The sequence below is a fragment of the Elaeis guineensis genome, chromosome 1 (assembly GCF_000442705.2).
Source record: "Elaeis guineensis isolate ETL-2024a chromosome 1, EG11, whole genome shotgun sequence".
NCBI classification, from domain to species: domain Eukaryota; kingdom Viridiplantae; phylum Streptophyta; class Magnoliopsida; order Arecales; family Arecaceae; genus Elaeis; species Elaeis guineensis.
In genome coordinates this window covers 171262511-171288569 of record NC_025993.2, presented here as the reverse complement: position 1 = coordinate 171288569, position 26059 = coordinate 171262511, and the positions used below count along the sequence as shown (strand labels likewise).

General features: G+C 38.7%; 1 protein-coding gene and 1 long non-coding RNA gene across 2 annotated transcripts; one reads left to right on the top strand and one right to left on the bottom strand.

The window, feature by feature from the left end:
- The first annotated feature begins 1512 nt into the window (after positions 1-1512).
- Positions 1513-3475, top strand: LOC105039560 (S-adenosylmethionine decarboxylase proenzyme). Its single transcript, XM_010915747.3, has 2 exons — positions 1513-1664; positions 1763-3475. Exon 2 carries the CDS (start codon positions 1951-1953, stop codon positions 3097-3099), a length of 1149 nt encoding a protein of 382 aa, XP_010914049.1. The 5' UTR covers positions 1513-1664; positions 1763-1950; the 3' UTR covers positions 3100-3475.
- Positions 3476-11792: 8317 nt separating this feature from the next.
- LOC109505441 (uncharacterized) lies at positions 11793-13959 on the bottom strand. The gene is made up of 2 exons (XR_002163910.3): positions 13614-13959; positions 11793-12622 (listed from the first exon to the last, which is right to left on the bottom strand). It is a non-coding gene; the product is annotated as an uncharacterized lncRNA (long non-coding RNA).
- Positions 13960-26059: the final 12100 nt, after the last annotated feature.

Below are 26059 nucleotides of genomic sequence, written 5' to 3'. Positions count from 1 at the left end.
TTTTTTGTTGTTTGAAGTAATCTCGTTTGGCTTTCGGCTTATGTTGTTTTTCTTTTTGATTCTTTTTTGATTCTTTCTGTTTGATCTTTGAATAAGGACGAGAACTGGTTTTCTTCTAGGTTTTCGATTTGGTTACAGATCTGTTCTTTAATGCGTGTTTGTGTCTCGTATATCCGTTTTGTGATGGATGTAGGTGTTGAACAGATGGCCGTTATTGATGGATGCGGTGATTTTTCTTTTTAATCTTTAGGAAAGTAAATCTTGGTGTTCTTGTTGATAGTTTCCGGTAACTTTTTCTTTTTCTTTTTCTTTTTTCCCTTCTAAATCTGATACCTCCTTTACGCTTGTTGGCATTAAACAAAACTATAGCTTTGTTGTTTTTTTCACCTTTGATGCTCTTCTTTATTTACAGTTCGATTTTTCTGCAGTTTTTGTTTGATGTAGATCTGGTTGTATAGGGAATAATCTTTGTTTTTATTTGCTTCAATAAATGATCCTATATGGTCGGTGTTCTCTTTGCGTTTCCTCTGCTCTTAGATCCTACGAATCCCTTGTGTTTTTTTTTTTCCCTTTTTTTTTTGTTTTTTTTCGTTTTATTGTCAGCTTTATTCCTCTCGGTTTTCCTATATTTTCTGGTACTTTCTTTTTTAATTTTTTTCTCTAGAATTAGCGGTACACGATAGGATAGCCCCTGTTTTCGGTGGATATGTTGACTACTTTTCATTCTTGTTTGTATTCCCACACACACACAGATACATATAAATATCATGTATGTTTGTATATGTTCTCTGGATCTCCATGTTTTGTTTTTTCTATAAGTTTTTCTCTATCTTTTTTATTGTTTGATAGGGTATTTTCCCTTTCTTTTTCTTTTTGGTTAGATTAAAACATGATCTGGGCCGTATAAAATTTGTTTCTTGTATGTGTCTATTAGTTTTGTGATTATTTCAGCAGATATGTCTTACCAACATTGATATTTTGCAACTGCTTTTTTTGGTTAATATTTGTTGCGGACAAGGGCTCGGTCCATCATGTGACCCATGGGCTTCACGGTTTTGTCCGTGCCTCATGTGAGAAGGATTTTTTCTCATAAGTGCGAGTCTTTCTTGACTCACAATTAATGCGGGCCTATTGGTGCCCTCCACGTTATTAGAACAACCACAACAGAACCCTCTAGTCAAGGGTTGCGGACAAGGGCTCGGCATGATTTTGTCTTTTAAAAGATGACTCACAATCTATTGGTGCCCCCCACATTATTAGAACTACAATAGAGTTTCTCAGTCAAGGGTTGCGGACAAAGGCCTGGTCCGTTACGTGAGGTGTTTTCCGTTTTGGTCCATGGGCATCGCTATTTTATCTTTTAAAAGATGCCTCACGTGAAAAAAAATTTTCTGCACGAGTTTTCCTTGACTCACAATCAATGTTGGACTATTGGTGCCCTCCACATTATTAGAACCACAACAATATTCATTAAATTGGTGAGACTAACCTGTTTTTTTTATGGTGCTACAGGAGGTGTGGATGTTTTAATGGAGTCCAAAGGTGGCAAGAAGAAGTCTAGCAGTAGTAGTTCATTACAGTACGAAGTTCCGCTCGGCTACAGCATTGAAGACGTTCGACCGCACGGTGGGATCAAGAAGTTCCAGTCTGCTGCATACTCCAACGTAAGCAGAAGAGAACTCAAATGTTCAATTTTCTGCCTATCTATTTCCTTTCATTGGTGTACTGGCTACTAATATGTTGTTCTTTTGATCTGTTGCAGTGCGTGAGGAAGCCATCTTGATATCCTTGTGGATGCCTTCTTCAGTAGAGTAGGTTTTTCCAAAGTTCTTGTTTTGAATTCTGCTTTAAACCAACTTCTCTGGCTAGCTGCTTTCTAATAAGCCAACCTCACTCTCAGTCTCCCTCCTTGTCTTCCTTCCTTCTCCTCCATCAACCACTCACATTCTGATGCTTGATTCAATGGCAATCTTGCCGGTTGATTCCCCAGACCCTCCCCTGGTCTCACCAATTGGGTTTGAGGGCTATGAGAAGCGCCTTGAGATCACTTTCTCTGAGGCGCCCGTCTTTGTGGATCCCCAAGGCCGGGGCCTGCGTGCCCTATCACGGGCCCAGATTGACTCTATGCTGGATCTGGCACGGTGCACTATCGTGTCTCAGCTCTCAAACAAGGACTTTGATTCTTATGTCCTCTCTGAATCGAGCCTTTTTGTGTATCCATATAAGATAATCCTGAAGACCTGTGGGACAACGAAGCTCCTCCTGTCCATTCCTAGGATCCTCGAGCTGGCTGAGGAGCTTTCGCTCTCTCTTCTGTCTGCAAAGTACTCCCGTGGGACCTTTATCTTTCCTGGTGCCCAGCCATCGCCCCACCGCAGCTTCTCGGAGGAGGTTGCATTCCTTAATCAGTTCTTTGGTGGCCTCAGTTCGGGTGGTAAGGCTTATGTGATAGGTGATCCAGCAGTGCCCAACCGTAAGTGGCATATATATTATGCCACCCAGAAGCCTGAGCTGCCCATGGTTACTCTTGAAATGTGCATGACTGGACTGAACACTGAGCGGGCATCGATCTTCTTCAAAAATTCAGTGGATGGACATTCCTCTTCTGCCAAGGAGATGACAAAGCTCGCTGGAATTTCTGATATCATCCCTGAAATGGAGATATGCGACTTTGAATTTGATCCCTGTGGGTACTCAATGAATGGGATCCATGGCCCTTCTCTGTCCACAATCCATGTGACCCCTGAGGAAGGTTTCAGCTATGCTAGTTATGAAGCCATGGGGTTCAACCCTGGCTCATTGGCGTACAGGGACTTGATTGAGAAAGTTCTCAGGTGTTTTGGCCCTTCAGAGTTCTCTGTTGCAGTTACCATCTTTGGCGGGCGCGGGCTAGCGGGCACGTGGGGGAAGAAGGTGGAATTAGATGGCTATGCCTGTAATGATCTGGTGGAGCAGGACCTGCCAGGTGGTGCTCTGTTGATCTACCAGAGCTTTTCTGCTTCTGCTGTTACTGCTGTGTCGCCAAGATCCATCCTGCATTTCTGGGAAGGAAATGATGTGGAGAAAGCTGGCAATGATAAGAAGATGATATACTTTTGAGAAGGCGAGGAGGTGATGGAGGAGGAAGATGGGAAAGATAAGGAGATGTTCTGAGAGGATGGTTATGGTAGTGAATGCAAGCTTTCTAAAATTTAGTTGTCGTGTGTTCTTGTGTTCCTGTTAGGCTTTTAGTGAAGCAGCCAGCCAGTCTATTTGTGTTTGCTTCTGTTATTATATGTGGTATTTGAGTCTCTCTGTGGTATGCGACTTTTTAAGTGTTGGAGTCTGAACAAGAGCTCTGGGTGGCTTGCTCTGTCTGCCACAATGAGCGGTCTGGTTAGAGTTTAAAGGTTTTGGTTTGGTGATGTTTGATGTGGTACTCTCTGAACCTTAATAAATTTATAGAGCTTGAATAAAATACTTTTGAGGTTGGTTACTTCTGGTGTGCCGCTTATGTTAGCTGCCACTCTTATCCTTAGATAGATATGGTAGCTTTTTGTTATATTTCTGGTGGTGGTGGTTACATGCGAGCTTCAGGTGATACAATGATTGTGTTTTTTTCCCTCGTGTTAAATGATTTTGACCTGATTGGTCTGTTTACTGTTTGCTGGGGCCTTTTGTTCGTTCTTAATGAGCACAAATGTATTTTTTTTTCTTCTTTCCAAGTGGTGGCCCTTTTTAGCCATGGCATCTTCTGTGCCGTGTACCTTTTCTTTCCCATCCTGGTTTAGTTACGCCTTTGATTGCGATGCTGTATGTGCTGTTTAGTGTGAACGGCAGGTTGTTGGAACCTATTCTTTAGTTCCCGTGAAAGGCTGCTGCAATCAGTATCATGTGGACGAATACTTACCATTTGGTTGTGGAGAAAGAGAACTGCTGCAAACAGCTATGCTGTTGAGAAATAGAAAGAGAGAACAAAGAAAATGAAGGAAAAAAGAAGAGAAGAAGAAGATGACAATGTATAGATATTATCGGGCAGTGGGATTTGGTTGAACTAGAATCAACTTGCAACTAATCAACCAATCTAAGGCTAATCCTTGTCTGGTGCTCTTTAGATCCTTGCTTCCCAGTCAAACCTTCTCGCCCCACTAGATTATCAGTAGCATGATAGAATTCTTGAAAAATCCTTCAATGCCTTCTTCTCTGTCTGCTTCTCCGGCTTGCTTGCACCAGGCCTCTGGTGTGACAATCCATGGATGACCATCCTCAAGATCATAGGCTCTCGCACATTTTGCTCAAGCTTGTTAGGTACATCCTCTAAAGCCAGTTTGGACTTCTGCCGGGATTGCCTAGCTTTCTTTTCCATCTTCAACCTTCCAAAATGTCTTTTCGTTGTTTTTTCATCTGTCCATGTCCCTCAGAGCATTCACGAACCTTTCAATGCCCACATAATGCTAATCTTCAGCCCAACCACCTCCCATCCCATGTAAAATTTCTGTCTTTGCATCTGTCATAGAACTTATTCATGCTTGCCATTTATGTTCTTATGGACTAATTCATATACGTTCATACATACATATGCAGACACTCATATATGTATTTTTATATACTATCTACATTCCCACAGTCATTTCGACTCAACATATTCGACAGACTGATGGAAGAGGTAGCAAATATTCCAAACTGTAAGATTGAAAGTGGATGAGAGGCAGCAGTAGTTGGAACATCATTAGTTTCTAAAGTATGTAAGCTAGGTGTTTATTGAAACCATAGATTCCAGAATGAGTTGTTTACTGAGAATGGGTCATCAAAGCCTAATCTGCATACAAGGGAAGGCCTCTGCTCATCTTCGTGACATGCAGACATTACTATAGCTGGATTTGAATAAACATGTGGTACACCGAATGGGTACAGGCATGCTAACCCCATCAGATAGAGGGGAGCACCAGTGCATGGATGAGCAGCTGATTGAGCTGGGTAGGTGCACATAGTAAAATTTAAACTAGAAAAATAAATAGTTGAGTGAAGCAGACAGCCCCATGTACATTATGTGCTGCATTGACAGGCAAACAGTCATCGGATGCACAAAAATCACATATTTAGTTACATTTCCACATAAAAGACCAAGTATTGATCAGGCCCGAATACAGTGTGTTGTACCTGTCTTTTACATCCAGGAGCAGCTGCCATCTCTGTGCAAATCTGATGTATGATGTATGATCTACTGTGTTCACGTACTACAGACCTGTAGTCTTACTTGATGACAGACATCTTCCCTTCTTTTTCAGTTCAGACCCCACTTATTTTAGTACAAACATCATTACTTTAATATGTAGATTATGCAAGGATATCTAACTCTACATCGGATGATATCTTCCCGCTAATTAGTTGATTATTTACATACTAAACTTTCAATGCTTGACATGTATAACTTCAACATTGTCTGTCGTGATCACTGCCATTCTAGTGCGTGTGCAACAGGTCTTGATGTTCAGAGGATTCTACTCTCTTTGAAATAGTTCAATCAATTTTTTATTTTAAATTATGTTTCTAAAGATTCAACTATTTGCATATCCCTTCCCCATAACCTAGTTTGATCTACTAGTGCTAGTTGGTGTCTATAATCCTTGTACACAACTATCATTATGTGTGCGGCATGCGTTCACCACACCGCATGCCAAGACATTCAGGGATATACACATGTCCTTTCACTGCAAAGTGTACCTCTCGAGCATTGATACATGTATTCCTACCTTTGTTTCTATGGGCTTGTGCACCATGGTGTTGGCAAGTAGTTATGTCCAAACTCTTAGGAATTGGATAAAAAAACTCTTGGACCATGTTGACTCGTCAACACATGCGCACCCACATAATTTTTTTGTGCTTCTGTACAACATGTAGCATTGTTTTTGATTGTGGATACAAGTGTAGATGAGTAGTTTGTTTGCATTAGAATAAAATTTTTAACATCTAATCTGTTGCCGCTAAATCACGATGGATGATACGTCCGGAGATCAATCAGACGTCTAAAGAATATGGGTTGTTCGCAAGGATCCTACAAAAAATATCCACGTGTTGGAATGCGCCTAACAAAGAACCTTTTAATGATTAAGTTAGCCGAAATTTAAGAAACAATTGGAAGAAAAAATCATAGGAGAGGATTAGAAAAAGCTTCCCCTTGGTCCTCCTCTCACCTCTCTTTATATAGAGTTATCTCACAAATTTCGCCTCATAGGGCATAGAAGTTATGGTATTGGTAGAGATTGTAGTGGATAGTTAATATCCTCCTGATCATATCATCGTGAGCCGTTAATATCACCATGATCATGTCATCATAGATGGTTAATGCACCTTTTACGTTCCATAACTGCATCCATGATCCTAATTTTTCCGAATCATCAGTTATAGAACGAGGTTGGCCGGAATCTAAGTGCCCAGTTGCTTGAATACTGAGATCAATCTTGGTTTCTTGCAGCTAACTGCATAGCATGTTTCCATTTTGGGCCATTAATTAGTCGGTTCTTAAGTCGGTGTTTCTGTGAAACTTTTATAGTTGAAGAGTTATCGGCCTGTTCCCGAGTATTCCTATCAGGAATTATCCAAGGTCAAAATTCCGAGTAGACACCTCAACATAACCAAAAAAAGGTGGAAAACTCTTTCTCTAGAAATTCTTATGATAGTTTTGGCTATCAAAAAAAAAAAATTTCTAAGGCTGTTACGATTATTTTGTTTCTATAAGGCACTGTTCTTCCATGTTTGAATTGGGCTTCTAAACTTCTGTTAGCTGGTTAATAGGAAATTAACAGCTGTCCTGGAGAAGGATATTGTGATCATGAAATCTGTGAAACAAATCTATGAACAGGCACACACAGTACCTAATTAATAGTGAAAGATACGAACAATAGGGTCTTAATAAAATGATGACTTACAGTGCCTATAACAATGATGGTCCATATTCTCTCTAGAGGTTCTTCTGATAATTTTAAGAGAATTAGTTGCATTTTCTAAACAAAGAGAACACATGTCATTGGTTAATAAATCATAATCATTACCAACAAGCTTTGACAATCAAAAACTTTTCTTTTGGATTTCTTTTTCATTGTTTATAGATACTGAGACTGGATTCGTGATCACATCAGCCTTTTAGTTTCTATTTGCAAATTCGGTTCTTTTTTTTCCGTTGTATTCCTCTGTCTATGTAAAAGGGTGGATTCCACAAATTTGAACCATCATGTTCTCAAATAGTGTAACACTATAATCAGACTAGCTTAAAACTACCAACAATTTGTTGAATTAAAAATCTAAAGCATGGGGGCAGAAGAAGAAAGAGTTCGTGTTTTGTTGAAAGGTTCACCGATACACAAAATGATGTACATAAGCTTGATAGAAAATCGTTCAGAACATGCCAAGGGCCTCTTCTCAGCTTCATCTCATCTTAGCTCGCATACATGGATTTCTCATATAAGTTTCAAGAGGTGTAGAACTGTTGTGCATGGTTTAGAACTAAGGGATCATGGAGAATGGCGAAAGGTTTCATGAAAAGAGGGTCATTAATGAGGTGGAATGGGTGGCGAACAACAATAAGCTGGAGATAAGATGAGTGGTTCACAAAGTATGAAGTAGGAATTTGAACTTGGTGGCACGATAATGGAGAATGGGAGGGATAATTACTGCAGTAAATGTGGGGACGATGAATACATCTGCTAAGAATTGCTCTGCAGGCAAAATTAGCCGCCCTTATGGTACCACTTACTATAACTAAAATAAGCCAAGTTACCAGCTACATGACTGCATGACCGGCTGACTGCATGGCTGATAGATATCCAATAATGCATTTCGACAATTCTAAAGCTTCGCATACCATCGCAATCTTAAGTTCGGAGGTGTGATACTTGCTTGGACTAAGATAACTTAATGAATAAAACCTTGTTTTTTTTCCTTTTTGACCTTGAAAAAATGACTGCTATTGGAAGCATCACACGCAATGCAACAGTAGGGTGGGAAATTGTACGTCGCGCTGCTGGATTAGATTTCTAAAGAAGTTCTTAGAGAATATATCAGTTTTGGTTATGAAAGTATAATCTACCACTTCATCCTCGATGAATACGGAATATGATGTTTCTGATTTAGGGAAGAGACTCACTTCTTTGGTGCAAGTAAAGGTCCGAAGGATTTGAAGCAGGCAGGATGTAAATTCATCAACAAATGTTGTTGGAATGTTTCTACCTCCATCCCAACACATTGGATGGAAGATATTGGACTCAAATCAGAAAATCTTAGCTTTGCAATTAGCTTTTATCAAATTTTGGCTTCACATCAAGCTCTAACTGATTTGGCAATAATTTCTCCAGATATCAAGAGAGGGGTTGATGTTGTAATATGTACTTTCCATATATGGCATCTCACGGATGATGGAATTTAGTAGCAGTCGATCTAGCAAATGATCATGGTGTTTGTAAAATGGCATGCTACCTATGTAAATCGGACATTAAATCAGCCAAAAATAGTGGAAGAAAAAACTCGGGAGAGATAATGTTACTCAAGGGACAAGAAAGCCAACAATAATTTCGGCTTCTTTCACAAAGAAGCTCCAAGTTTCTCCAAGACATCTTTCCTTATCAAAAAAAATTCTCTCTTATTTTTCATGCAACTCCTTCCTGTTATAAGATAAAAATATCACCATCTCTCACTAAAAGACAAAAACATCTATATCCAACTTCAACTAAAAAAAGCTTAACCTAACGTAATTTGGACTAAGAATCTTGATGAGACTAGTATTAAAAACAAATTCTAAATAAAATAAGGATTTAGCAATGAATCTCAATAGTATTTTTTATTTTTGGGGCGTGTGTGTGGTGACATGAGGATTATAGTGAGGCTAAAAGAAAGCTCAGGAGTTAAATGTTCTCATCAGGATTTAGCAGGTTTGATTATTAGAATGGATTTTGTCTATGGAAGTGGAAGGTGCAGCTTGACTGTAGCTACTGCCTACTGTTTGAGTTGGGTGTCATTTTAAGAACTAGGTTTTTGTGGGCGCATATTTTGCTTCCCGTTATAATCCTTTCTCTGCTCATATCATTTATCTCAAAGTTCGAGTCTCAGAAAAATCAATGATTTTAAATATAACTGGGAAGAACTCATAGCATGCAAAGCCGACAAATTGGATAATTTGTGCATATCAGAAGGATGATAACCAAATTGGAGGCTTGGTAATGCAGAACTGACATCTGAGGAACAGGCTGCTGCATGATAAATTCTCAGAACAATCAGTTGGAGACCTTTTTTGGCGAAACTCGCGTTAATGGAAGATTAGTGCAGGTGTCGATATCGGCAGTGGACCTTAGCACTGCAGCTAGATGCTATGGGTGGGGCATCACAATCTTTTCAGTCTGGGTTGATAACGCCGAGATTAAATTGATTTAGGTTAAGGAGACCAACAAAACAAAAACCTATGTGTATGCTTCAAACACATGCATAACCACTAAAAATAGCAAACCCTTTTTTGGTTACTACAATGAGATAAACTCTCTTAGACCCTCTGAACCCATTGTATCACACAAGAGGGCTTGCCAGGTCTGGAAGGAAATTAGAATCCCAAAATCGAATATTCTCTATTGCAGCTCCACAGCCTGCAGGACATCCCTTCCCTGATCATCTCCAACGACAAAATCGGCTCCGGCATGGTCAGCTTGTGCACAGATCCATGGAAATGGACCTTAATATATCCGGGTTCTGGGGGTTTGCTGGGAGAATCACGGCAAAGTTATTCTTGGATCATGGTGAATGTTTTGGGTCGGCACATATGCATACAAACTTCTAAATCCGTATTATTAAAAAAAGAAAAAATATAGCCAAATTAAAACTTCTTGATTTTAAATGTTCAGGGTTCCCTCTCTTTCTGTTAACTCATGCATAATGCATGGGTTCTGCACAATCTCTCTCTCTCTGTAGAAACGATCCTCTGGACTGTTAAGAGGCTCCAACTGATTCTATGGTAAATATTTTAAAAGGTTCCTTTCCATATGTTTGACTGCTAGAAATGCCTAACAATGCTATATCTTCCATATATAAATGCTTTGTTTAGGTGATCCCATTTTCCTGTTTTCTATATAAGCAGGGGTATATACTAAATCAGAGCATGTTTCTTTCAAAAAAATATTCATTAATTTGGTTTGGCCAACATATGAAGATGACAAGGATGGGTATCTGATCATAGAACACGCACATCTCCACCACCCTCCCTCCCTCCCTCCTAGTCTTCAAATGTGGCCTAGTTAGAGATCAGAGGAACATTGGAGATTGGAATAGTCCTCCAGATAAATTGGTGGTCTAAGCTCTATCATGAAGCTTTGCAGCAGACCACTCTTCTTTAGTTGAGGTAATGCGTTTGTTGTCTCGGTAGTTTTGACAAGTTCTAGGGGCATTTGGGGCCTCTGTAGAAGATATTTAAGTACACATTGGATGTCTGTTTCCATGACAGGAAGTCTTGACGTGGTGGGCTCGAGGCAAAAAATGAAGATTTAACATGTATACAACCGATAACAGTCAACAGTTTCGTTAAGCACGGCACAATTCGACCGAAAATGGCCTCATTGTAGATCTACCGACCAAGGATGGCAATGCTTAAACTACCATTGTAGACCGAGTTAGTTCATTTGTTTAATAAAATGATCAGATTTCCATCTGAATTTTTGATCTGTTTAATTAATAAACAGATTTTTCTTTTTTCTTTTTTTTTTTGTCTATATCCGATCTTATCCATATCTCATCCGATCCAATTGTCGTGCCACCCCTACTATTGAGGCTGTATCAGATTAGCTGAGCCATTATGTGCTAGCCAAGTTCACAGGGCTGCAACAGCCTTCCAACAGCAACATGGCACAAATTGCACTTGCTGCAAAGTGAAAGCTTTATTTCCACAACAGCAAGGCCTTTGCGATCGGCGTCACGCACAGCGAGGTTTTGTTTCTTAGTTTCCAATTTTTTTTTTTTTAAATGTAGCTGGTTCAAAAAGTTTACACACTTGAGATGCACATCAACTGATCAAACCACCAGCGCCACACCCACAAGATCACCTGGAACAATTGAAATCACGGGGCTCAGATCTCCCAGCAACCAAGAAATTTCCCGTCCTCTGATCAAAGTGAAAAAGCTTCATCTCCGCAACAGCCTTCCACCTTATTAGCCAGCGGATATAAAAAAAGACAACCCAATCCATCCTATTACACACTAATATATCAGACAGGGTAGATTAAAAAAAAAATTATGTACACATCTCCACTTGTCGCCATTGGTTGCAAAAGTAAAAAAATCTGCGCTCACCTCTACTATATTCGACTCTTCTGGTCACTGAGGACAAGAGGATGGCATGTATGGTGGTGTTAGTGGTGATAGGAGATGATAGTTCACCATCCCCATGATATGGTCTGTAGGCCTGGAGTGGAGGCAGACCTCCTTGTCCCCTATACATCCTAGTCTTGTTCCAACATGGAGGCTGGGCCTCCATCAGAATTTGTTGCATGGTGGCCAAATGTAGCAGCCAAGCTACAACAGACAAGAGAAAAAAAGAAAGAAAGGAAGGGAAGGAGACGACATGCCAAACAAAGCATCCAATCTACGATGCAAAATGCAAGCAAGGGAAAGGAGATGTTGAAGCGAAGCCAAAACCAACGAAAGCCGTACCCCATCTTACCTTCCCATTCCCACACAGCATCACCATCAACCATTCCATTCCATTTATGTGACAACATGCCCGCATCTCATTCACATGAACAAACCAACGCTAGGGAACAAAAGGGGAAGACAAAGTAGAATTTAAAAACAAAAATAAAGCCAAAAGCTACCAAAAATATATATGTGAAATGTAGACAAGAAAACAAAATAGATTTTGAAAAAAGAAAAGAAAAAAAAGGGTGATTGAGCCTATTACGCCAATATCCCACTTCCACAAGCGAACATACACGTCAAAACAACAACAAAACCTCGTCATCTTGTGTATGTAGCCTTCCACCACCACCACCACCTCCACCACCACCAGCAGCCCACCATCATCTCCTCCTTTGCCACCGCCACCGTTGTCGACGCCTTGGCGCCTTCTCTCGTGCCGAGGGAAGCAAATGCCTTAACTTGAAGACCAAAGCTTTCTTCCACTCTTTCTCTAGCTTGGCCGTAGAGGCCGGCCTCCCTTTTTGGGGAGGAGACCCCTTCTCCCCTGTTCCTTTCTCTTCACTCTTCTCATTCTCCTGGAGAGAAAAAGAAATAAAAGCAAGGGCAGTAAGTCTCTCACCCTTTTTTCCCCTCTTTTATAACTCTTTAATATTTTACCAACCCCAGATTAACTGTACTTGTTCCAACTTCCCCCTCTCCTCACCTCTCGTCTCTTCCCCCACTCTTCTCTCCATCCCACACGCAACAGCTCCCCAACCTGAAATATTTGTACCCAGACACCTCAAAATGACGGGAATGTCCCTCCAGCCAGCTTCGACGAGATGATAGAGTGGCCAAGAAGTGCAGCTTTGAGCCGAGGGCAATTCGGGGACGCGGACACCAAGAAACGTACTCCCCCGGGTTTCACGTATCCATAGTGGAAGCTCCGGGCCACTCCTCCATGACTTAAAGAGCGGCACACCACCACTGAGAGCCGCTGAGGACTCAAATAAAATAAAACAAAATTAAAAAAAAAGTTGCAGCAAAACAAGGAATTAAAGGGACTCGGGGCTCCTCTCCTTTCCCATTCTCCTTCGTCATTCCATTAATGAGAAGGAAGGGAGGGGGAGGCGAGTATTTAATGGCCCCATTAATTTTGGTGACATTTACTATTAAATTATAGGGTCATTTTGATCCTATTTTATGCCATACTTTACAATATTTTAATATTTGGAAAAAAAAATTATAATCGAAAACGACCTGGGGGCAAGAGTTCTCAATGTATGTAGCAGCGCTGCTGCAGCCGCTGCCGCTCCCATGTGCCTGCCCTCTGGCGACCAGAAACCAACAACGCTACGAAGAGATCTCCCCCCATACGGGACCACTACACGTCACCCCCCCTCACCATGATTACCAAATTACCCTTCGAGACCGTAACAGCGGTAAGGGCAATCTGGTCATTTGGGATGGTGAGCAGCTTCGTAGGGCAACACCTGCTGGTCTTCAGGGACACTGGGGGTTTAAATATAGAAACAAAGACCATGGAAGAGGGCAGTTGGTGGGAGCCGGATGAGATGGATATGGGAGCGTGTGAACAAGTGTTTTTGAGGCTGAAGCTTGGAATCGAGCTTCGAAACCACTACCATGGACCAGACATGGAATGTTTGAGGAAACGGTCAAGTTTTTTAACTTATATATTTTCGGAAACAAATACAGATAGGAGCCAAACAAGAGTGGTTTAAAACAAAATCCAACGGTTCCTAATGCATCTTCACTAGAATGAAGGGATCAGCCAAGACAGGATCTAACCTGGATCCTTGTTATTTATTTTTTTTAAGCAGTAAAAGAGGGGATCTTTTGGGAAGAAGGATATGGCTGTTTCATGAGAAGAGGAGCACAGAAATCTAGGAAAGCTGAGAGGAGAAAGGAGGAGGAGGGGCTTAAAGGAGGAACACTGATAGATTGATAGATAGAGATAGCCTGCTTACCTTTCTTCCTTGTAATCCTTTTTTTTTACTTCTTCTCTGCTTGTTTGCCTCCCTGCAGAATAGACCAACTCCACTCCCGTCGAGAATATGTCTCAGAACTCTTTGGACCGATCGAAGCGGCGCTCTCAACCCCCTCGATTAATCGTACTCCCGCCCAAACCCCAACCCTCCTTTGTACCGTTGCTTTCCCTCTCTATTCCACAGGGGGAAGCAGGCAGAGAGAGAGAGAGAGAAGGGGGGTCGGAGTGCTCTTGTTTTTTTTTTTTTTGAAGGAGACGAGCTCTCGAAATGCGAGAGTGGGGGGTCTTTTTCTCTGGGAACGGTGTGACGGCTCTTACCGTGGAGCGGGGTTGGGGGGAGTGAGGGTAAAAATGTCAAGAAAAGATGACATCTTTTGATATTTTATCTGGGAAAAAAACTTAAATAGGTGGCGTTGAATGGCCAGTAATAAATGAGACTGGACGTTGGTACTAATCGCATATATGCCACTGAGGCAGTGGAGCTGCGACAGTTTATTAACTGGAGGCTGGAGCCGTCGCAGTCTTTGTTAAAAATGACCGTTTGACCGAGATCCCGTCACCGCCAAGTAGATTTACCTGGACCTGGTTGCTGCTTACCACGTACACCAGTGGTGCACTCTTCTCCACGTAGTGTATCGGGTGAGTTGATGTGCTTCGTACCGCTTAGGCAGTTATGCGTTGCGCTTCCATGTCTGGTCCTCAGCGGCGGGGTTCCCCAATCAGCAGTGACTCTACTGTTCGCTGTTCGGATAAATACAGTATTCAGTTTTTACCGGTTTTAAGAAGTAAAAAAAAAAATACAGCCTTCCATTCTGACTTGGCAGGCTGGAATTGGAGGATAAGGTAGGACCCGGTTTAGATGCGGATATTCACGTGCACCGCCAGGGCCGACCTGCTGCATATGACCTCGAGTCAGCCACGTCAAACCGCAGCGACACACACCCTACACTGGTTGCACAAAGTTACTGTGTATCACGCAAATCAACTCGTCTTTTTTTTTTTTCCAGACTAAGCATCAAAACAAAAGTATGAAATCTAAAATTTATAAAAAATAAGATGGTTAGCATGATACTATGATGTATACAATATAGCATATAATTTCTTCAATAATACTGCTGTATCAACTTGTTAAATTATCTTTTGATTATCTAATTATTGAAACATGCTCATAATTGCTTGAAGATAGCTTCAGTTTGCTTTCTTGGAAGCCGGGTCAACATATTTTTGTTTAGGTCATGCCTTAAATTTTTTCTCAATCCAATATTTTTTGGGAGATATGAAGAAAAACCCACCACATGATATTTATCCAGATCTTCATATTTTAGTTAAGATGTGTGCCATATTTTTGCCATATATATTTCTGTCAACCTTATTTTTATCATTTGATATAGTGTGCTTTCATATGAATAAAGTAAAAAACTGTGTTGCATTGCGAAATATAACTTCAAGGGTATGTATATTTCTGCGTGTGTGTGTGTGTTTGGGGGGGGTGTGGGGGGTGTTAATTTGGTGGGCAGAGGTGTTGTTGGTGGAGCCGCACATATATTTTAGAAACTGTATAAATATGATGCATATTTAAAATAAGGAATTATTAAACAAGAGTTTAAAAGATTGAAAGATAAAAGAGATAAAATAAAAATAATAGCAATATTTTTTAAAAAATTTTAAAAAAGAGTCTAATAGATTGGGATGTGGATAAAAATGGGTAGAATTTTTTCAGTAGAATCCATTTGGTTTGAAATGTCCAGGAAACAAACAATGTAGATAAGAGGTAGATCCCCAGAATAAATAAAATCACATGCATACATTATATATCTAACTTTCTAATTTTATTAAGAGATGAAGAAATTACATGACGGAAAAGGGAAAGATCAAGAGAAAAAGCATCAATACAAAACAGCCGGAGGACAGAAGCAACAGCAATTAGACTAATTAAAACTCCTCTAATTAAGTCTTAATTAATCTACTAGCATATATAGTACCGCACAACCTTGATTTTGTACACTGTGGGGTTACACATTGCCATGAATTCAACTCAGCTATTTGACTACCCTGCCAAATCCTGACATGAGTGCTTGAAGGGTATGATCCCACAAGCTGCTCCATGCCTGATAACACCAAAAATGAACTCACAGGCCTCGATCTTTATGGTGGTAGGCTCCAAAAGGAAGCAGTAATAAAGAACAAAATAAAAAGGAAAGCAAGTCACTGCTTGGTACTTTTAACCCCACACACTGCTCTCCGTTTCGTTCCCCACCCACGTGCACTCAACATGGGAGCCAATAAGTTCCAGTTAATACCACGTAAGAAAAAGCAGGAAAAGGAAATGAGATCATGTCCTTCCCATATAATCGCAACTCCCACGATCACACCGCCAAAGCTTTTGTTTATTGGGAAAATCCCAGCTCCAATCTGTTTTTATTATGGATATAGTTTTCTAACAGTGCACGTAAGGAGGGCTATAACAAAAGTTGTTGGAGATACCAAGGCTGGAGATCTCGTCAATGATGATGGCTGTTTCTCTTATTTAGAAAAAAAATTTAAAAAACCTAATCTCCTAATGCATATTAAAATTTAAAAATCTAACGGCTAAAAATTTTTAAATTTAATTAAATTTTTTTTAATCTATCATACATGCAATAGATCTAATCTATTATGATCATAAGATCTATCACATGCAAGATTAAGATGTTGAAAATAAAATAATCAGATTTAAAAGGAATAATATCTTTACATGGTAGTCGAACTCCGTAATTCGATGATCGTGGATGCCTGATAAGATTCTAATAGAGCCGTACAATTGTCCGACCTCTTCGGATATCCACTCGAGACATATTTGAATCGTTCCTTTCGGATCTGGATCCTTCTTCTCAAGAAGATCTCCACATACTCTCAATCTGAACTTTGGATGACAATCAACTCTTGATCGCAGTGCAGTCTTTTCTGGATCGCGCAGCCTTTTTTTTTCTTTGGCATAGATCTGAATCGCCAACAATTGGACCCTCCAGATGGTGGATGCCCAACACCTTGGGTGTGGAGGCTTTGGGATGTATGAGAGGAGAGGGAGAGGAGGTGGCATGGAGGAAGGGCAGGGGTTCTCTTGTGGGGCAATGAGATGAGATTGTTTAAGCTCATGAAAAATCAGCCCTTTAAATAATACCCTTAAGCTAAGAGTCTCTTCTTATCTTCTAAGGTTTAAAATCAAATTAGCTCATATCACATAAGAGGCTTAGGAGCCAAAGGATTCTTGGATCTAAATTTTTCTCATAAAAATTCAGAACAAATTCCATGTATAACCCATTAGTGCGCGCCCCATTGGATGTCATCCAATGGTTGCCATGCGCCCAACCATCAATCCAACATCCAAGACAAGGAGGATAAACCCCTCCTCCTATCCAAACATTTGCGCCCTATTGAAGATCATGCCAAGGGGAGAAAAAATTGGGGCGTGGCCCCTATCCAATCTTATCCAAATGCGGCACCAAGGGAGGATAAGGCTTGAAGTGTCTTAAAGCAGAAGGACTCTTCCTTCTGACGCCTTAAATCTGATTTCTTCATAACATTTACGTAGAATTCTAATGGAGAGCATTTAACTTGATCAAACTCTATCTAATAGGAAGTTCAAGTTCAAGAAGATTTGGGTTTAACCATATACTAGCATGGCTTGCCTAAACTCAATAGGATTTCACTAAATTCTAACATAATTAGGACTCCATGAATCCAATTGAACCATCCAATATCAAATCCCTTTATTGTGCGACCTCACAGGTTCAATTATGTCTGATAGTAAAATATATTATGATCTCTAATATCAATATTATTGAAATCCCTTTCAATGGATTGAAACCTTTCCAATTCAACTAATTTAAGAATCATTAATCATCAAAATAATTCTTAATTGATCTTATGATCCATTAGTGACACCTAGTAGTATGTAGTGGCAATCCAGCAGAACTAAATAACGAGCCTCTAGGTGAATTTATCATGTGATTCAATTCTTCTATCATGAGTTTTGACAAGACAGAGGTTAAGGATAACTCATCAAATCTGATTCTTGTCATATGTTAAAATCAATCGATTTGAGTCCAATGTGAAACCTTATAGAAACACCTTTCCATCATTTACAGTGCCATGGACTTTAGGACTTAGTGTCATGATCTACATAGAACTACTCTTCATCTACCGAGGTCGATAGATTTCATCTAGTGTGCACCCTATTCCTACAATGAGTTTACTACAGCCAATATATACCTCAAAATTTCATATGGCTAAGAGACTGAGTTACGGTGTAGTCAAACTACAGATACCTCACTGTGAACAGCTGAGGCACTGTAGGTCTAAGAACTAAATATACTACCACAGCATCAAGATAATTACTGATGAGAAGATAGACATCTGAGTAACTACTCATATTTGGTCATGCTCAGTACTCTAGTTCCCTAACAAGCACTTGCACTTTGCTTCAATATTCCAATATCATAGATTTAAGACTCATCTATTCTAAGAAAGTGAACGTGCACCTCTCTCCGAATCAAACATCATCCCCATGATAATCCTACGATCAGAAATAATTTATGAATTAATTATTAATGACACATATCTCAAATTCTCAACTCTTGAGAATATGTCATTATAACCATTAACTCAATGGATGATTCATAGATACTTAAAATACAAATATGAATAAAAATAACTCTAGTTTTATTAATTTATGAGTCAATATTACAAAATATATCCTAAAAATATTTTACAAGTATCGATTAATCTGACTTCTAGAGTATAATCTAACAATTTTTCACTTGACTTAAAGTCAATTAGCTACAAATCTATATTCCATCTTTTCAAGGTGGACTTCAATCTTTTACTGATTCAATTGCTTCATCAATGGATTAGCCACATTGTCTGCAGTGTCGACTCTCTTCACCTCGATGTATCCTTTATTGAGATAATCGCGGATGAGGTGGAATCGTCCTCGATGTGCTTGGACTTCTGGTGAGACCTCAACTTCTTTGCTAGGACTATGGCACCATTGTTGTCATAGAAGAGTGAGACGGCATCCGATGACATCACACCCAACTCTGCAACGAACTTCTTCAACCAGAACGTCTCCTTAGCAGCTTTCGATATGGCGATGTACTCTGCTTCCATAGTGGAGTTTGCTATAACAGATTGTTTGAAACTCTTTCAGCTCACAGCACCATCATTGCACCCATCATTGTACAAGAAAATACTGTCTGATATTGACTTTCGATCATCAATGTCAGATATGAAGTCTGAATCAGTATATCTCTGCACTTTTAATTCTTCATTTCTAAAGATCAAAAATATATCCTTAGTCCTTTTCAAGTACTTAAGGATATATTTTATAGTCATCCAGTATTTTTCATCTAGATTCGATTGATATCTGCTCGTAACACTCACAGCATGGGCAATATCAGATCGTATATAAAGCATGACGTACATAAGGCTCTCTATTGTCGAAGCATAAGGGATCTTGCTTATGTATTCTATCTCTTTCGATGTGTTGGGGCACATCTTCTTGGAAAGATAGATTCCATGTCTGAAAGGTATAAATTTTCTCTTGGAGTTTTTCATATTAAACCTCTTCAGCACCTCTTCTATGTACATTCTCTGTGATAGGCTTAGCATCCTTCTAGATCTATTTCTATAGATCTTAATCTCCAAAATAAAGAACGCTTCTCCTAGATTTTTCATGAAAAATTTCTTGGACAATTACAACTTGATCGATGTTAATATGAGAAGTTTATTTCTAATTAGGAGGATGTCATCCACGTACAATACGAAAAAAATGACAACACTTCGATTGATCTTTTTGAAGATGCATGGCTCCTCTTTATTTTTGATGAAATCAAATAATTTGATCATATCATTAAAACGTGCGTTCCACGTCCGAGATGCTTGCTTGAGTCCATAAACGGACTTTTGTAGTTTGCAAACATTATGATCTCCATCACGAAAAGTGAATCCCAACGATTGCTCCATATAGATATCTTCCTCAAGATATCTATTAAGGAAAGTCGTCTTCACATCCATTTGTCATACTCATAATTGAGATATGCTGCAACGACAAGTAATGTTCGAATGGATTTTAGTATAGCAACTGACGAAAAAGTCTCCTATTTGCATTGACTATATCCTTTAGCCACTACCTTAGCTTTAAATGTCTCTACTTTTTCATCCGAATCTATCTTTCTCTTGTGGATCCATTTACATCCAATAGGTATAATACCTACTGATGGATCTACTAATGTCTAGACATGATTTGAGCGCATCGAGTCAATTTCTGACTTCATTGCTTCTAACTATTTCTCAGAGTCGATATCTGATATCACTTATCATAAGTTTTGGGGTCATCACCATGCACTCCATTCTCAATGAGAAATATTTCTTCAACATCCTTTGTGATGATACTTAAGTATCTCTTAGGAGAATGAAAAATCCTACTAGACTTACAAAGTGGAGGAGGAGATGCACGAACTGGCTCTAATTAAATCGGGTCCATAAGTTTCGAAGTTTGTTGCTCTTCAGAGACTATTTCTTCGAGCTCAATCTGTCTCCTCATACCTTCATCTTGAATAAACTATTTTTCAAGAAAAATGATATTTTGACTCATAATCACATTGTGGTCCTTCGAAATATAGAAATAATATCCTAAAGACTCCTTAGAATATCCAATAAACCAAGCTTTTAGGGATCCAGTTTCTAACTTGTCTATCTGTTGTCGTTTGATATAGACCGGACAATCTCAAATCTTGAGATGACTCAAACTTGATTTCTTATCATGTCATATCTCATACGGTATGGTAGGAATGATTTTAGATGAAATCTTATTCAGCAAATAGATTGCTATTAATAGACTATGATCCCAAAGAAAAATAGGAAGATTTGTGAAGCTCATCATGGATTGAACCATATCCAATAGGGTTTGATTTCTTCATTCTAAAATCCGTTGAGTTGAGGCATTCCAAGCAAAGTCTATTGTGAGACAATGCCATGCTCCTTAAGATAATTTAAATTTTTTTTACTAAAGTATTCACCTCTTCGATCTGATTAAAGAACCTTAAGAGACTTTCTAGTTTGCTTCTCTACTTCATTTATGAATTTTTTGAACTTCTCAAAGGATTCAGACTTGTACTTCATAAGGTACACATATCCATACCATGAATAATCATCAGTAAAAATTATGAAGTGAGGATAATCTCCTCTGGCTGACATATCGAATGGGCCACATACATCACTATATATCAGAGCAAGTATTTTCGTGGTCCTTTTCCCATGTCTCACAAAAAAAAGCTTGATCATTTTTTCTTAAATGCATGACTTATTGATCGGATATGGCTCGAAAGTCAATGGATCCAAAAGTTTGATTTTTTCTAATCTGTTAATCCTATCTTCTCCTATATGATCTAGCCTTAGGTGCCACATGTATTTTTGGTTAATTATATCTCTAGGTCATTTATTTTCTATGACATTCACATCATGCTCGATATAATATACAGATACATCCATATATAGTTGAAAGAGATTGTTAATAAAAAAATTACTTTCAATTTTATTATTTTCAAAATAAATATGATAGTGTCCTTATAAAAACTAATTTCATAGTTTTTTTGTGTCAAACAAGAGACAGAAATTAGATTTCTGCTCGTAACAGATACAAAATAACAATCTCTATGTATTAGACTAATCCCTGATGGTAGTCACAGAAGGTACATTCCCACGGCTACAGTAGCAATCTTTGCTCCATTTGTGACTCATAGGGTTATCTCGCCTTCTTTCGGTCTCCTATTATCCTCAAGATCCTGCATAGAAGTGTATAAGTGAGCACTAGCTCTAGAGCCAATCACCCACTTGGATGTAGAAAAAATCGTTAAATTAGTTTCTATAATGAGCATACCTTCAGAAGGTACACCTTTCTTCTTGTTCTTTAGGCTCGTCAGGTGGCTAGGGCAGTTCTGCTTCCAATGGCTGTCTTTATTGTAGTGAAAATATTTTTTCTTCTCGATGGCTTTCTTCTTCGGAACATCCTTTTTCGATTTGTTTTCGACCTTCTGCTTCTTCATAGATTTTTTTCTTTCCAGTAGACTTTCTCTTGGAAGAAATCTGTTCCACAGTGAGAACGGAGCTCTTTGAACTCTTCAAGATTTTCTTAGTTGTCATCAGTATGTTCACTAACTCGGTATTAGTGCATTGAATCTTGTTCATATGGTAGTTTATGATAAACTACATATATGAATTCGTAAGAGACTGCAGAATGAGGTCAATTTGCAACTCTTTATCCATCGATATTCTGAACTTCTCGAGCTCTTCTAGGTCCTTGATCATTGTCAAATAATATTCGTGGACCTATTGTCCATTACACATCTTCGCTTTGAAGAGTCACTTGGATACTTCATATTGGGCTGCGTGGCTTTGTTCACCATATAACTCTTGTAGGTGAGTCAGCATCTACTTGACAGTCTTCATATTTTTATATTGGCATTGCAATTCATTAGACATTAAAGCCAACACGCAGCACTTGACCTTATTATCATTGTCCAATCACTTCTCATTAGACGCTCTTTATTCAGCAGTGGACGAGTTGGCAAGGGGGTGAGGTCCTGATCAATTATATAGGTTATTTTTTTGAAACTTAAGACAATCTTAAAGTTGCGGAGCCAATCCTTAAAGTTAGATCCAGTCAGTCTGTTTGTGTCAAGGATATGGATAAGGGGGTTTGAAGCAGACATTTCCTACAAGAGAGACAAAGATTCTAGTTAGACTTTGTAATTGACTCGATCAGTTTGTTTTAAAAAATTTATTTTAAAAACAAACCTAAACTCTCATTATTTCTTCAAATCATTCACACTCCTCGGATGGAGAAATGAAAATCTTCATGATTTAGAATTTTTAGTGGATGCACGGTCCCACCGATTGGCACACCATCTCACCTAACAATTATTGATGATGTGTCAGTCGATGAGTGAATAACTTTTATTCAATATTTCTCTAAACATGTTACAGCCAACTTCAGTCTCTAAGTTCTAAAACCTCACCTAACAGTTATTGACCTTATTTTTTAGTTAAGTTGGATCCATCGCTCACCCACAAAATAAAGTCATCTTTAGATCCCTCACCTAACAGTTATTGGGTCCAACCTCATCTTTACTTGAAGCAACTTATGCTATAGAGTGGTTGTATTTTTCTTGATGTAACTAAACTACTGTAACCAGTTGAGAATAGTCAACATCCGGAAGGGCCCGCACATTTATAGCGATGGAAGATCGCTAGACTTAATATTTTATGAGGATATTTTAATTTAGATTTCTTAGATTTAATTGTTTACTACATCCCATGTAGATCTACAATTAAATTGGATCTACTAAAGAAATCATGATTTGGTCTCACTAAATCCCATGGTGCAACGCAAATTGAAGTGGACTCAACTTTAAGCACCACAAAATCAAAATTAGCCTCCAAAATGATCAGATAAGATAAGATGTGTGGGAGGCTCCCCACTGCCTTTGACAATGGTCCTAATTAAATAACTGCCATCTATGTTCTTGCCTTAAATACCTTATTGGTCAATCAATTCGAGATTGAGTTAGCTTCAGTTCCCTACTACGAATTGCAATCACAACCATTTCAATTTGAGTTCATGATACACCCTACATCAAGAGTTGTAGTGATTCGGTACGATCACTATTTGTATCAATGAACCACACATAAAACTCAATTATCTTAATTTTAAATATTTAATTCTCAATTTTAGATCTTAATTAAGTACATTATGAAATCAGATTAAGTTTATATGTCAAAATTACTTTCATATCTAAATATTTAATTATGCATCTCATACGTAACTACATACATTCAGATTCGTGTTTAGATCCTAAACGATTTTGGATCTAGGATTTTGCACAAAAGTAATTTTTTTTTCATAGTTCTTTTTGATTCATACAGGCACCCTTCTACCTTAGTCCTCTATAGCAAGACGGTCTTTACTATGATTCTAAAAGAGTATTAGGCTATTAAGAATTTAATCTATATCTACACATATCATATATGCATAAATTAAAGTAGATTTCACGCATCTCATGTTTAATCAGGATGTAATCCATCACATGTTTTAAATTAGATCTAATCTAATTATTAAATTTGATTTTCGGATCAAATCATGCAATATAGATCTAACATACATCTCATATATCACATAAAAATCAGACCATAAAACATGTATATCAAATCTATACATCTTATGCAACATAGACTCATATGATCATTTCATAACATACATCTCATGCATCACATAAAATCATATCATAATCTCATGCATCACATAAAAATTTAGATCTGAAAATTTGATTAACATATTATCAAATAACGTTTAACGATCATTCTGGAACAAACTTCTATCGGAACGATCTTGAACTTTAATCAAAAATTTTCAAATTTATAAATCTAAATATCAGATCTTAATCTAATGCATGTGAAATGATCTAGGCTCTGATACCAGCTGAAAGAAATTTTAGGAAACCTAATCTCCTAGTGCATGTTGAAATTTAAAAATCTAATAGTAAAAAAATTTCAGATCTAATTAAAATCTTTTTAATGTATCATACACACAATAGATCTAATCTATTGCCACCCTAGGATCTATCACATGTAAGATTAAGATATTGAAAAAAATAATCAGATTTAAAAGGATCAATATCTTTGTACGGATAGTCAAACTTCGTAATCCGATGATCGTGGATGTCTAATGAGGTTCTAATAGAGCTGCACAATTGTTCGGTCTCTATGGATATTCACTCGAAACAGATCTGGATCGCTCCTCTCTGATCTGGATCCTTCTTCTCAAGAAGATCTTCATGTGCTCTCGATCTAAACTTTGGATGACGATCAACTCTTGATTGCAATGCGATTTTCCCTGGATCGTGCAACCTTCTTTTTCTTTCGCCAGCGTAGATCTGAATTGCCAACAATTGGACCCTCCAGATGGTGGATGCCCAACAACTTAGGCATGGAGGCTTTGGCCTTTGGGATGTGTGAGAGGAGAGGGAGAGGGGGTGGCGTGGAGGAAGGGCAGGGGTTCTCTTGTGGGGCATTGAGATGAGATTGCTTAGACTCATGAAAAATCAGCCCTTTAAATAGAATCCTTAAGCTAAGAGTCCCTCCTTATCTCCTAAGGTTTAAAATCAAATTAGCTCTTATCACACAAGAGGCTTAGGAGCAGTAGGACTCTTGGATCTGAATTTTTCTCATAAAAAATTAGAACAAACTCCACGCATAACCCATTAGCACGCACCCCATTAGATCTCATGCAATGGTTGCTATGCACCCAACGATCAATCCAATGTCCAAGACAAGGGGGTGTGATGCGCCCCTCTTCCTCTTATCCAAACATTTGCACCCCATTGAAGATCACGCAAAGGGGAGGAAAAATTGGGGCATGGCCCCTATCCAATCTTATCCAAAAGTGGCGCCAAGGGAGGATAAGGCTTGAAGTGCCTTAAAGCAGAAGGACTCTTACTTCTGGCACCTCAAATCTGATTTCTCCATAATATTTACATAGAATTCTGATGGAGAGCATTTAACTTGATCAAAACCTATCTAATAGGGAGTCCAAGCTTAGGAGAATTTGGGTTTAATCATGTGCTAGCATGGTTTGCCTAAACTCAATAGGATTTCACCAAATCCTAATCTAATTGAGACTTTATGAGTCCAATTGAATAATCCAAGATCAAATCCCTTTGTTGTGTGATCCCATAGGTTTAATTATGTCTGGTAGTGAGATGTATTATGATCTCTATTATCAATATCATTGAAACTCCTTTCAATAGATTAGAACCTTTCCAATTCAACCAATTTAAGAATTATTGATCATCAAAATAATTCTTAATTGATCTCATGATCCACTAGTGACACCTAGTAGTATGTAGTGGCAACCCAGCAGAACTGAATAACGAACCTCTAGATGCAGTTAGCATGTGATTCGATTCTTCTATCGTGAGTTTCAATAAGATAGAGATTAAGGATAATTCGTCAAACCTGATTCTTATCATATATTAGAATCAATTGATTCGAGTCTGATGTGAAATCTTATAAAAATATCTTTCCATCATTCATACCGCCATAGCTATGGACTTTAGGACTCGGTGTCATAATCTATATAGGACTACTCTTCATCTACTAAGATCGATAGATCCCATCTGGTGCACACTCTAGTCCTATAATTATCTACTACAGTCAATATACACCTCAAGTCTCCGTATGGCTAGGAGATCGAGTTACGGTGTAGTCAAACTACAGCAATCCCACTGTGAATAGTCGAGATACCGTAGGTCTAAGAACTAAACACACTACTACAGTATCGAGATAGTCACTGACGAGAAGGTAGATATCCTAGTGACTACTCGTGTTTGG

What these genes read in the sequence shown, in the direction of transcription:
- LOC105039560 (XM_010915747.3), top strand. Translation starts at nt 1,951, where the DNA reads ATGCTTGATTCAATGGCAATCTTGCCGGTTGATTCCCCAGACCCTCCC.